This window comes from Fundulus heteroclitus, unplaced genomic scaffold (genome assembly GCF_011125445.2).
Source record: "Fundulus heteroclitus isolate FHET01 unplaced genomic scaffold, MU-UCD_Fhet_4.1 scaffold_28, whole genome shotgun sequence".
In the NCBI taxonomy this organism is placed as follows: domain Eukaryota; kingdom Metazoa; phylum Chordata; class Actinopteri; order Cyprinodontiformes; family Fundulidae; genus Fundulus; species Fundulus heteroclitus.
The window spans coordinates 4,456,826-4,470,417 of NW_023396689.1; the positions used below are offsets into that span (position 1 = coordinate 4,456,826).

At 37.9% G+C, this 13,592-nt stretch overlaps 1 protein-coding gene across 5 annotated transcripts in view; it reads left to right on the forward strand.

Annotated features, from left to right (window-relative positions):
- Nucleotides 1-3,606: 3,606 nt before the first annotated feature.
- The window catches only part of atoh8 (atonal bHLH transcription factor 8), a 63,991-nt gene continuing 54,005 nt past the window's right edge, over nt 3,607-13,592 (forward strand). For all 5 annotated transcript variants that reach the window (XR_004928817.1, XM_036130100.1, XM_036130102.1 and 2 more), the window contains exons 1-2: nt 3,607-5,448; nt 6,298-6,453. Coding sequence is in view for 4 of the 5 variants with exons in the window: in XM_036130100.1 (XP_035985993.1) it covers nt 4,834-5,448; nt 6,298-6,453 (771 nt within the window). In the remaining variant the exon portion in view is untranslated. The remainder of the gene's footprint in view (nt 5,449-6,297; nt 6,454-13,592) is intronic.

Below are 13,592 nucleotides of genomic sequence, written 5' to 3' on the forward strand. Positions count from 1 at the left end.
CCTGCAGCTGACCATTCTACCGAAGTGCAGAGACTTTGCTCAGACTCTGCCTGATTTGAATAGAATGGAATACTTTGCCTCAAACAACGCTCCATATCTCCTGATCCGTAAATGGTAGAGACGTAATTTTTTCTGCTTTATTTCGTAACGGATAGGAGAAGAAGACAAGCTATCAGCTTTTTCTGGAAATATTTTAATAAAGGCGTAAAAAATTATGATACAAAGGGGATTTTTATGGATATGCAAAAATCCTTTAAAAAAGGTCCCGAACAAATCGCTGCAGCTGAAAAAGTATAGGAGATATCAAAATAATTCCTTCACTGTGAGTATCAGCCGGCTTTGGCGGACAACTGTGCTTATTTTGATGTTTGTACAAAAATCGGTGTAGGCATAGCGACGATGTAAAAAGTGCATAATTTGGGGGCATGGAGTTCTGAACCTGTTTCAGCTGCGACTTACCCCACGAGCAGCGCTTGGTTTCTCCGGAACGATAAAGGTTAAGGACGTCATTTTTTCTCCATTTATTTCGGAACGGATAGGGGTACCGGACAAGCTATCGGTTTTTGCTGGAAATATTTTAATTTAGGCACAAAAAATCCTGGAAAAAAGGTAATTTTGAGGAAAATGCGAAAAATCCTCCAAACATAGTCCCGAACAAATTGCTCTAGCTGAAAAAGTATAAGAGATATCAAAATAATTCTTTCACTGTGAGTATCAGCAGGCTTTTGAGGACTAGGTTGCTCATTTTTATGTTTGTACAAAAATCGGTGTAGGTACAGCGACGATGTAAAAAAGTGGATCATGTGGAAAAATGCAGCTCTAAAGCATTTTCAGGATTTTGCACATTCGGTACTCCCGAACAAATTGTTCCTGCGGCAAAACCATAACAGCTATCCAGAATATTCCTTTTTTGTGAGTGCCAGAAGGGTTGGGACATTCATGTGTGAAAGTCTCATGCCTGTACATCAAATGGTTTAGGAGTAGCGACGATGCGAAAACGTGTGATGTTTTGGATTTTTAGACGTCATTTTTCAAAACCGATCTATAGGAAATGAATGGGGGAGGTTTCGGGTTTGTGTCGCTCTGTGGTGATTTGTGAAAAATCTATAAATGCTACACCAATAAGGGTTACATTTCCTGAATCCAGACAAAATTTCCTACATTTTGATGTATAATTTATGTAGATAGGTTGAATGCTATATCAACCGTCTCTGGGCGCACATTCATGCATGTATGTGGTATCGCGGTTGAAGGAAAGAAACAAAGTAGGCTATAAAATAAAACCGTGCATCTTTAACTTACCAGAATGAAAATGCAGGGAACACACTCTCATTGACATCGGGATACTGTGGAAAGTTATGTTCGGTCGTCTTACAGCCGCGATCCAAGCGAGCCGACGACTCTTCGTTATCACTGACACTTCTCTGTGGTTGCGCCTCCAGGCAGGAAAGCGGTGGAAAGTTAACCCATTTTCGAATTTTTTCCCATGGCGATCATGTGTTGTGCTGTTACAGCCCACAACACAGCAATGGTTTACCATGGTTGAAATGAAGTTAAGGTGAAATTAATCAAATTAAAACACGGCTGAAAGGGAGTACAGTACACGGTAGTCATAGGCAGTAGTCTGAGTAGCGGTAAAGGAGGCCATCAACATAGCGGCCACACAAAGTACTTACGTCATGACGCCCAAGCCCTATAGCAGCCCTTTTTTCAGTCAGCTGACAAACACTGTGCAGCAAAAGGTGGTTGAGGGCTACCATCTTTTGCTCTGTTAAGCCAGAGAAAATTTAATTTCAAGAAAGCTAAGTTAGTTTTGTGTCTTTATGGAAATTATTCCTCACTTTTATCAATATAGCTAGTCTAACTATTGCCATCAAGCAGGTTTTATGAATGCACAAGGTTTTATCTAGTAAAAACATTTCAATCTGTTTGCCGCTGCTTTTGGATGGGCCTATATTGTAGCTTGTTTGACGAGCTTTAGCTAAAATATTTGTCAACTCAAAGAATCTTATATCTGGACTAAAAGTGGAAAGCCTGTTGTTCATGCCAGGAATCAGAGTCAACACTGGGGGCTGAGCACCCTTAAAGGTCAGATCCTAGAATCGCCCCTGCTAGACATACAAATATACTAAGCATTCATTGTTTTCCCAAAACTACTACACGGACCTCTGCCCCCACGGGTGTCCGCCAGCTGACCTGACCGAGTAGCATCAATTGGAAACCAGCCTCTGGTAATCACAATGAAATCCAACACATGTCATTCTGGAAAAGTGAAAGAAAAGAAAACATAAATGAAATAACAACGAAATGCAACCAAATCAAAATACATGCACCTATATGTAAATCCATCCAGATTCGCAAACTGCTTGACAACTTCAAGACAGGATGATAAATATAAATTTTGTCAGTATTAAGAACTAACTGTTTTGTTAAGGTTGCTGTTGTTCATGTTTATAGTACTGTTGTGGTAAAAATTCAGAAAATGTTTTTTGCTATACAAGAAAAAAAATTAAATACAAAAATTTTTTTAGGCGGTTCTAGAAGGAGGCTGGACTAACCCTCCCTCGACCAGCCTCCTAGCAGACGCTGAGTCTGCTAAAACATCTGTTTCCTGACACTTGACCGTTAGATGTAATCTATTACCCTAGCTCGGTTCCTGGGAGTTAACTGAAATAACATTGAGACCTTGAGAAAAGAATTTTAAAAGCATTATCTGCTCACAAGGCTCTCATAAATCCCCCGTTCCATCCCGTGGCTGGTACACGCTCGCTGAAGTCATAATCCACCTTTGTGCTCTGGACACATTCTCATATTTAGGTTACTGGGTTAAAAGTTGATATCTGTATTACTTTAAAATACACTATTATCATATAAGTAATTATATATTTCCATAACACATATTATAGCCAATAAGTACAGTATAGATCAATGCAGTGCCTCCAAACTTGTAGTATACATAGATAACCTCATCTAGTTCATACTACAACTCTTACTTAAATATTAAATATTTAAGTAAGAGTTGTAGTATGAACAGTTGTAGTATGATTAAATATTAAAATCAAATTCTGCCTTGCGGTTCGTTTTTCCATTTTGTTTTTTTGATCTGAGCTTATAATTGAAATATGAAAAACCAATCCCTTTTTTGTTTTTCGTTTAACCATAAAAAACAAAAAACAAAATAACCAGTTAATTTTTTGTTTTTCGTTTTTTGATTTGCAATTGAAAATAGAAAGAACGAGAGATACACGGATTCAGTTCATTTTTTGTTTTTCGTTTTTTGATTTGCAATTGAAAATAGAAAGAACGAGAGATACACGGATTCTGTCCGTTTTTTTATTTCGTGTTTTTGATCTGAGCTTAGAATTGAAATATGAAAAACCAATCCTTTTTTCGTTTGGTTTAACCATAAAAACAAAATAACCAGTCCGTTTTTTATTTTTTGTTTTTTGATTTGCAATCGAAAATAGAAAGAACGAATGATACATGGATTAATTTCTATTAATGCATTTTATTTAGAATATTGAGTCACACTCGCTTCCATAACAAGCTCTGGCTGGTCTTAATTGATGAAAACTCTTCCGCTCTCTCCTGTGTGTCAGTGCAGCCAGTCAGGCGCCAGTGGAACTGGACTGGGAGGAGTGAGATAGTGGTTAGCCTTCCAACATTAGCGGTGGGAGTTCTCCTCCTGGGCTCATTTGGGGTGGACACTGTGCGCGTTCAGTTCCTGGATATCAAGCGCCAAAGCGGGATGTTTAAGCAAACCGTTTAAATCAAGTCTGTGTGGAAACCTAATGTTGGTCCGATCTTCATACCAGCGTGTGGGACTTGTGTTGCGGTCCTTTGCAGCAAAGGGAGCATAATTTCAGTAAGATATAGCTAGGATTTGCTGATACGTCTTCAAAGAGATTTCGTAGTTGTTGTTTTTTTTCAGATTTCCCTCCGATTAGCGTAAATGAGACATGGCAGTGATTATTTTGATAACTCTTGTTTCTAGAAGTGCTACATTGTAATTCGGTTCGCTTTGGCTCCTTCAACATCAAGAGAAGTGACGTTCTGTGCTCTTTGTTGATCAAAACTAATAGATGTTTGCTTGTTTCTTGTGATTGTGTTGTAAAGACCATTGTAGAAGTAGTTTCAGTTGCTTTGTCCTTGTATTTTGTCCAGCCGTTGCAGGGCTGCATATCTTCATTCAGTGTGTGTGTGTGTGTGTGTGTGTGTGTGTGTGTGTTAGGTTATTCACAGTGTTGCTATGCAGACAGACTGGAGCCACGCTTAGACAGCTTTACTGTAACCTCAATCTGAAGGAAGGCCTGGGTTGCTCGCACTTAAAGAAACCTTTGGAGCAGCAGAAAACCTCTGCACTTTCCAGTCCAAGTGGTATAGAATAGCAGATGTTACACAGCTTGGAACACTAGTGTTGAGTTTTCAGGGCGCTCTTGTGCAGACAGAGTGGAGCCACATAAAACCTGGTGGTAACAGCCATGACTGAGCACATCCTGTTATGCAGCTTAACAGAATGTGAGACAGTTTTTGAATTTTCTGGTTGTAGTTTGCTTAGTGTTGTGTATAATTTATTTTAATATAGCACATACCAGCATTGCCAACAGGCTTTCTTCCAGTAAGGAAGCACATGATTGCATGACAGAAATGTGTATAGTGCTGATACCAACCCTTCTATGGTGAGCGAACGTCTATAGAATATATATGTCTCGTACAGTTTAATTATCTGTTGTTGTGATTTCCATTTGCAGTTTTCTTGTTTGACTTGTTTAAGTGGATTTGTGTCTTAAAGTAGCTTTGCTTTACGTTTTTAACTTTTCCGATTGTTGCAAAATGAAAAAAAATTTTCCACTGAATAATTACTGGAACAGCACAAACAACAAAGAGTCAGCCATGATCGCTGTCCCAGGAACGAACAAGAAGTTCAAGAGAAAGTCCCGCGAGCCTAAAAGAGTTTTCACTAGTCTTGAAAGTGAAACATTCCCTGTGGATATTTCAGAAGTAGACTGTGTAGATGACAATCAAATGGCTAACTTCAACAAGTTGGCTCCTCTCCAGAGACCACTGATGATTTCACAAGACATTATGGACAATAGCATGGGCATTCTTTCAGCAAGTCAAGAAGACAGTACATCACCAGGTCAGAGTGGTGCTATAGATATGAGAGTTGGTATTAACATGCAATCTCCCAAAGTGTCCCAGTCACCTGCCTCTCCCTTGGCCTATAATGAAATCTCCCACTGGCCAATTTCCATCTCTCAGCCCTTGACCAACAGACTCAAATTGGGTCTACACTCCACTTTACCTCTGTCAGAACCAGCTAGTGGCACTACTTCTCCTGGCCATCAGGCATTCTGTTGGGAGACCTCACTGCCTGGCCAGTCTGCAGCTATGTCTATATCCAGAGCCCCCCACTGCCTCGACCATGTGAAAACTCAAGAACAGAAGGTAAATATGCCAAGTCTACAAAAAGAAACGGTCTGTAAAGCAAAACATACTTTGCGTTATAATTGAATTGCAATGCTGAACTACTTTTCATATCGCTACATACAATAACTGATCTGTGTGCATAGTGAGCAATCTGGGGGATCTTGCTCAGGCACTATGGAATTTAAATCCATCACCTTGCAGCCTCTTCAGGACGCAAGCACCCTTCTCTCTTACCAGACCACCACTCCCCCCAGAAGTGTGTGTGTGTGTGTGTGTGTGTGTGTGGGGGGGGGGGTGTATAATGCCTAAGGATGATTTATATTTTGTCATTGGGATTTTATCTGATAGACCAACCCAAAATATTTTATTATGCAGTGGCATGGAACTGCTTTTTGGTATTATACTTTGTTTACAAATAAATATTGATATAAGATAAAGATCTGAAATATGTGGCATGCGTTTGTGTTTACTCCTTTTTGCTGGGATACCTCTAAATACGATCTATTGCTTTCCATTGGATTTAGTAGTGGAAATGTGTGTCTAATTTAATCCCAGTAAAAATCCAGCTGTTTTGTGAAGCCCTCAACTGTTTGCCTCAATTGTTTGCAGCTTCACTATTAAGTGATACTCTGTGCTGGTCTTTCACATAAAATGAAAAAAGTACATTGAAGTGTGTAGCTATATTATGACTAAACTTCAAGATGTTCTGCTGTTTGTGGTATGTTTATAACCTTACATAGAGTTTTAATTTTTACTTTAGCAACTCTGACAGAAAACATAGAGCCATCTTGGTAAAAATATTTTCTTTTGAACTCAGTGAAAGTGTGCCTCTTAGTTATATCACACTCTTTGATCTTCTGCCCTTAGGAGTTTCCAAGGAAAGAGGTCGGAGTTGATGCTGATACGCGGGCACATCTTCCAGAGGTCAAAGCTATCCAGCAAACTAGAAGGCTTCTGGCCAATGCCAGGGAGAGAACCCGTGTCCACACCATCAGTGCTGCATTTGAGGCACTAAGAAAGCAGGTTAGAATCTTAGTTTAACATTACTGCTAAAAAGGTCCACAAATTGGTGAAAAGGGTTATACAATAACACTTTTGTTATAAAATAACAAAACAATTTACCTGGTTTTAAAGTGCAGGCACACAAATGGAAGCACAAATGTAAAAAAGAACTAACTTGTTTAAGATTTGATATTTAAACAATGCACATTTCATTATAGACTTTTTTGTGTACATTCTGAAGTTTCACAAAACAAATGAAGTATATTTATGTACTGTGAATGTGTCATGTATTCTTTAAGACAGTGGGTTTATTTTACATCCCACAATTTTTTAATAATTTTTGCCTAGAAGTTTGAAGCAGTCATAACCTGGAATTTGGACTTTTTTCATGTTAAAACCTGTGTTGGTGTTGGGCCTAAGTTAAAACCTTCCAGAAAATCAGGAGTGTGAAAGTGACTTGTTTTTGTGTGTGTGTGTGTGTGTGTGGGCTCTTTGTACAAACAATAAAAACCCACAAAAGTGCTCTCTCCACAAAGCGAGATTTTGGTGCTCCTCCTAGATTTACGTCACTCGTGGAAGGACACTAACGTAAGCCACGCCCGGATTTGTAAATGTTGCCCTGAAACTAAAAAGTAAAAATAATTATTGAAGTGACATGCAAGGCAAAAAAAAATATGATTTGTAACATATTTAAGACTTTTATGTAAGACTTATTGTGAATGGTAGAACTTTCTTGGTCATCATATATTTCCATAATCTAATAACTTAGTATTTAGATACGATTTAATGATTTAGTGCTTCTCACAAGCCCCTTTTAGGTCATATATGTCCTCTGATATCCTTAAAGCACCTGACATGGAATGAAGGGTTAAAATTGACCCATCAACAGAGTATAGACACCAAAGGGTCTTCCCGTATTTGTCCAGTCTGAAAGTTACATTGAGCAGAATTTGATCAAGTGTCAAAGGTGGTGGACAGCAACTTTGCCTGAATTTAAAGCACTGAATACATTTGGACAGCCTGATAAGGATCGCTGCTCAGAATCAGAAATGGGAGAAATCCCTGACACATACACCATATTGATTAAAGTATTTGGTCACCTTCCTTTACATAGATATGATCTTAAATGACATCCCATTCTTTATCCCTACAGTTTAAATGACGTTGGCAGATGCTTTGCAACTTTGAAATTAAAGAAAGTCTTACAACACAGCTCAGCCAGGTAAAAAGGGAAGGTAACATTTAATCAGATGTAAATGGTCATAGAGGAATTGCAGAAGTTACTACACGAACAGTAAGTTTGTGCAGTAGTAACAGTAGTAACGGTAAGTAGAAGGCTAAGTATGTGATTTAAATTCTAAGCATTTCCTAGTCCAATGTTGTGCAATTATACACTGTTTAAAGTTATTTAATGTTTCATAAATTACTCTCTGTCTGTTAAGTATTGTCTGGTGATGATCAGCTCTTAAGCTGATATCAAGACAATGGTTGAAAGGGATGAATTCGAGCACTAGCGATCTTTTAACAGCAAAACCTGCACACACATAGAATAAAGGAGTGACAACTTCTTTTTAAGTTTGAGAATTTAATAACAGAAATTAAATTAACATCCAGAAAACATCCCTTTGTAATGCTGTTTATCTGAATTAACACAATATTTCGATTAACAAATCCTCTCTACTAGGCTAGTGAAACTTAACTAAACTACTAAGCAAAATGAAGATAAAAAAAGCTAAGCTAAGGAACTATTTACATGCAAAACAAAAAAAAGACAAAACAAAAGTGGTTGATCATAATCAGATTAATTCAGTGAATCCTTGTTCACTGAAGATCTGATTCCAAAAAGCATGGAATGGAGTTAAATAAAAACATTTGGCATGTGTTTCAAACCACTCACAATGCAAAGCCCAGGTTAAAGAAAACATTATTTGTTGAAATAATATTCTGAGGACCGGTTTGTCCTGTAAAATCATTTAATTCAGAATCGCTTGCCTTTGTTTATGCGATTCTACCTCCGGACGCTAGGGGTCGCTGTAGAAAATCGGTGGCTAAGAGGTTACAATATAAAGTTCTCAAAATTGCCTTTACCAACATTAATATTCGATAGTAATGCGGGGATAAGGCTCATAACACCATTGAAGGATGGCGGAGCAGAACAGTTACGCTTTATGCTTTAAAACAAACTCCTTGCTGCGTTGCAAGGAGTTGCAAGGAGTCTGACGGAGCAAGGAGCTCCGTCAGGGGTCCGCTGAGAAAGCAAAACAAAGCTGGCATAGACGGATTCCTTCACTTCGGCATCTGTTTTAAGCAGAAGTGAGAGACTTATGTTTGAATCGGCTGGCAGTTTCTCCCTATGCCAGGGAGGAGTTTCAGAAAGGCTCATTCTCACTCAGCTCGTGGCCTCCTCCAGGCTCCATGCATGGCTCCTGCAGGCTTCCAGTCACATGGCTGCTGTGGGAGGGGCCCCCCCCCCCCCCCCCCCAGAGGAGTGCTGGTCGTCTGAGGGTTTGGAGGAGTGTGTCTCAGCAGCTTGGAGTCAGGAGAAGAGAGTCTGTGTCTGTGGGAGGAAGTTTTTATAGCAGCAGGGGGACCCCCTGGTGAGAGAAGGGCCGTCCTTTCTGCCTGTGTATCCTTTGCAGGAGGAGTGGGGTTCCTTTGTCAAACCCTTCCACTGTTCAGAATTCAATCTGAGATCAATTATGTATGTTATTATGGCATAACACCAACAACAGAATTGCTTCTCACGATGCAAATTTTATGCATAGTTTTAAAGGTCAGATCAGAAAACGGGTTATCTTTCTACATAGGTTATCTTTCATAATCTACAATCAGAGTACCATCAAGCAAACAGTCTTCCCCCTCCACTCCTCTCCCCTCCTCCCCAAGCTGATGCTGACATTTACTCACTCTGGTTTTTATGAAAGATTAACATGTCCTGCTGCCGTTTTAGTTGTTATTTTGGTGTTTTTTGCTTTGTTTTTGCTCAGTTTGTTAGTAAATAAAGTGTTTCAAGTTTATTTACGATTTTAACGGAAGTACGTACTGCGCATACGCAGTAGGGTTAAAATAACGAAGTGGCTAACGGCTATTAGCATTTCCCAGCGAAACAATGAAGAAAGATGGAAAAAAAGCACAAAAAATATGGTGCCAAGAGGGAGAAGACTGGAATGTCGCTGGGAATACAGTATGACCTTTGGTGTTCACTGAAGTGGACGCTAAACCTGCCAAAGCTCAGATGTGACAGCAGAGTTGATTGACATGAGTAAACGTTGTGAGGCTGTTGAAGTTTTTGTAGATTGGTTCATTTAATTGATAACGGTTGGTTTTCGATCACGCTGTGCTGATTTATAAATTAAGCAAACCGGCATTATGATAGTTGTGCGAGCAAGCTTGAAATTTAGATACATTTAGATTAACCAAATAGATTTTAATGTTGATGCATTTACTCCACTGCAGTGTAATCACACTTGTATACAATACATACAAAGTCCATCCATTAATTTGTCAAATTAGTGAAAACAAATCTTAATTTTAAAATGAATTGTTTTTACTACTTTAAGCATGGAGACGTTGAACCAAAACCAAGGCCAAGCAGGTTTATTTATAACGCACATTTCAGTAACAAGACAATTGAAAGTGGCATACAAAACACAGGAAAGAAAACATTACAGAGGAGCACATTGCATTGGAATAGTAGCAGCAGGTGAGGTACAGTATAAGAACTTGGACTACAAACTGCAACATTAACATTTAAACATAACTCTAAACAAATAGGCTTTTAACGTTGATTAAAATGAACTCAGGGTTTCAACACTTTTATCGTCCTCTGGGAGTTTGTACCAGATCAGTGGAGCAGAAAAACTAAATGCTGCTTCTCCATGTTTGATTCTGGTTCTGGGTATGCAGAGTAGATTTAAGCCAGAAGACCTTAGTGGTCTGAGTGGTCGATACACTGATAACAGTGTAAGGATTTTAGAACTGTAGTAAAGTTCTCTGCTTTCTTAGTCTTAATATGGACACGGGCAAGAGCGTTCAGAATCAACCGCTGTTCTCTGATCTAATTTTTTGCAGGCCTGTGCAAATGCCATTGGATTAATCTATTAGACTAAAAATTAACAAATGGATTTGTTTTTAAAGAACCTGCTGGGACATTAGTTCTTTAATTCTGGAAATGTTCTTTGGGTGATAGAAGGCTTTCTTTATAATTGTGTTTGGATGCTTTTATAAACATGTTTTATAAACATGCCAAACTAATTGTCATAAGTTTGTACAGGCATCTGTTGTGGGCATTCCTTGCAGTCTTTCTGAGGCCTTTATTTTGTTTATATTGATATCGTAATTATACTGTATCAACCGAAATTAAGAATTATATCATGATATAAGTTTTGGCCATATCGTCCAGCCCTAGTTTCTTCACAGCATTTACTCAGCACTTGAATGGTTCATAGTCACCAGGGCCCTGTTTTAGAAAGCTGGGTTAGTGGATATCCAGAGTAACTTCTGAGGTAAATCCTGCATACCCTGACGTTTCCATTTCAGAAAGCTCAGAAGCCTTTACCCTGAATCAAGTTATGACAACAAATTACTCCGTGAAACAACCCTGTTACCGAGTAGAGTTGATTGGGCTAACTCCGAGTTTTTCCAATTTTTTAGCTGAGATCTGCACAAGGATGTGTTGAAAAAGGCATGTTGAGAGAGGCTAATCAGATCATGATTAAATGTATTATCATTTCTGGATTAATATATTTTCAAGTGCTACAGTTTTTCGCTGCTGTAATTGCTCAATATTGTCAACCTGCACATTGTTCTACTAAAGCAGCGAAGGGGCGCTATCAGTTCTGAACAATTTCTTTGTGCTGCACTTTGTTTTTATGCTAACAGCAGCTTTTTAATAATGTAGGTAACACTGTGAGGAATGTTAATATTGCATTCAGTTATAGTAGAGTTTAATGGTGTACCCTAGTCAGAGACCCACATGATTATTAAATTACTACACCAAATGAAAGCAATAGTTTATTCAGTTTCAAATTTTAAGACTTCCACCTCGAATTTTCCATTCATATATTTTCGTTTCCATTGATATATTTAATAAAATGTTATTTTTATGGCGCCAATTCACAACACATGTCATCTCAAGGCATTTTACAAAGTACATCCATCCATGCATTCATCCATTTTCTGACCCGCTTAATTCAATCAAATCCTACAGATTGGTCAAAAAGTTTCCTATCGTCGTCTGTATTGTCGGTGGCTTTACAGCAATCCCTCATACTAAGCTTGCATGAAGCAACAGTGGAGAACAAAACTCCCCTTTAACAAGGAGGAAAACCTCCAGCAGAACCAGGCTAAATGTGAACGGTCATCTGCCTCGACCGACTGGGGGTTAGAGAAGACAAAGCAGAGACACAAAAGCGTAAAACTCTTTCACACAACCCCCTTCTGAGTTGTAAACTGGCTACATGGCCAGAATTCAATCTGACATCAATTTCATCATGGCTTTAATATGGTACAAGAATTCATCAGGATTTATGGATAAATATAGCTAAGTGTCATCATTAAAATAATCTCATGTTATCTTATAATTTTAGTAATTGGAAGCATATATATATATATATATATATATATATATATATATATATATATATATATATATATATATATATATATATATATATAGTAAAGAGAATTGGCCCAAGGACTGAACACTATGGTACTCCACACATGACCCTAGAGTTTGAAGAAGATTTATTATTAATATGAAGAAACTGGAATTTGTCAGATAAGATTTAAACCAGCCTAATGCTTTACCCTTAATCCCTACAGTATGTTCAAGTCTTTCTAGGAGAATACTGTGATCAACTGTATTGAATGCAGCACTGAGATCTAACAGGACATGTACAGACACAAGTCCATTATCTGAGGCCATGAGAATATCATTAGTAACATTCACCAGAGCTGTTTCAGTGCTACGGTGACCTCTGAAGCCTGACTGAAACTCTTCAAATAGGTAATTACTTTGTAAATGTTCCAATACTTGATTAGCAACTACTTTCTCAAGAATTTTAGATTGGAAAAGAAGATTAGTTAAAGGTCTATAATTTATTAAGTCATCTTGATCAAGAGGGGGTTTTGTTAAGTAAAGGTTTAATAACAGCTACTTTAAAAGCTTGTGGTATATATCTATTTACCAATGATAGATTAATCATGTCTAAAATAGGGCCACTGATCAAAGGGAATACCTCCTTAAATAACTTGGTTGGGATTGGGTCTAGCATACAAGTTAAAGGTTTAGATGAAGCAAAAATTTTAGATAGCTCAGAAAGCTCTACTGCATCTAAACACAAATCAGGTTTTAACGATTTCTCCTTTGCTGCCTCACTTACTGAGGATGAGGTAATCATGTTTGAAGGATGCCAATGATTTTATTAATAGAATAAATTTTATTTAGGAAGAACCCCATAAAGTAATTACTGCTGAGAGCTAAGAGAATGGCTGGATCAACAGAGCTATGACTCTGGGTAAATTTGGCAACTGTACTAAAAAGAAACCTAGGATTATTTTTATTCTCCTCTAATAATGATGGAAAATACACTGCTCTAACTTTGCGAATAGTCTTTATACAACAATAGATTATTTTTCCAGATTGGGAAGGATTCCTCTAGATGTGTGGAAGGCCATTTTCTCTCCAATTTCCTAATGTTGTGATTGAAAGAATGCAGCTCAGAATATACAACATACTTTTTTGTTTGTTGACTGAGTATATTGTAAGAATACAGCTTTAATTCTCCATCAAATAACACTGATATCTTTCATGCATTGACTTTTTCAACAATTCTCTGCTGCTGACTCACTTTTTCATCAGCAACAGCATAGTTTGTTTTTGTTAATTATGGTTTAATATTCTCCATCACATGGAAAATTAGAGTTGAAAGTCTCAAAAATTTATACACAGTAGATTATTGCTTTCATTCTGTGAAGTTATTTTATTAACCTTGTGGGGGTCAGACTATGGAACATCATTAGCCTCTGCTATAACTGTGTATAATAGTACTTTTCCTGACAGTTCGACATACAGTTGCCTCTGTAAGATTTTTGGTGTCACCTCTGTTATTGAAAAGTTTCCATTTGCATAAAGATGAAGAGCAGGATAAAGAAATTCT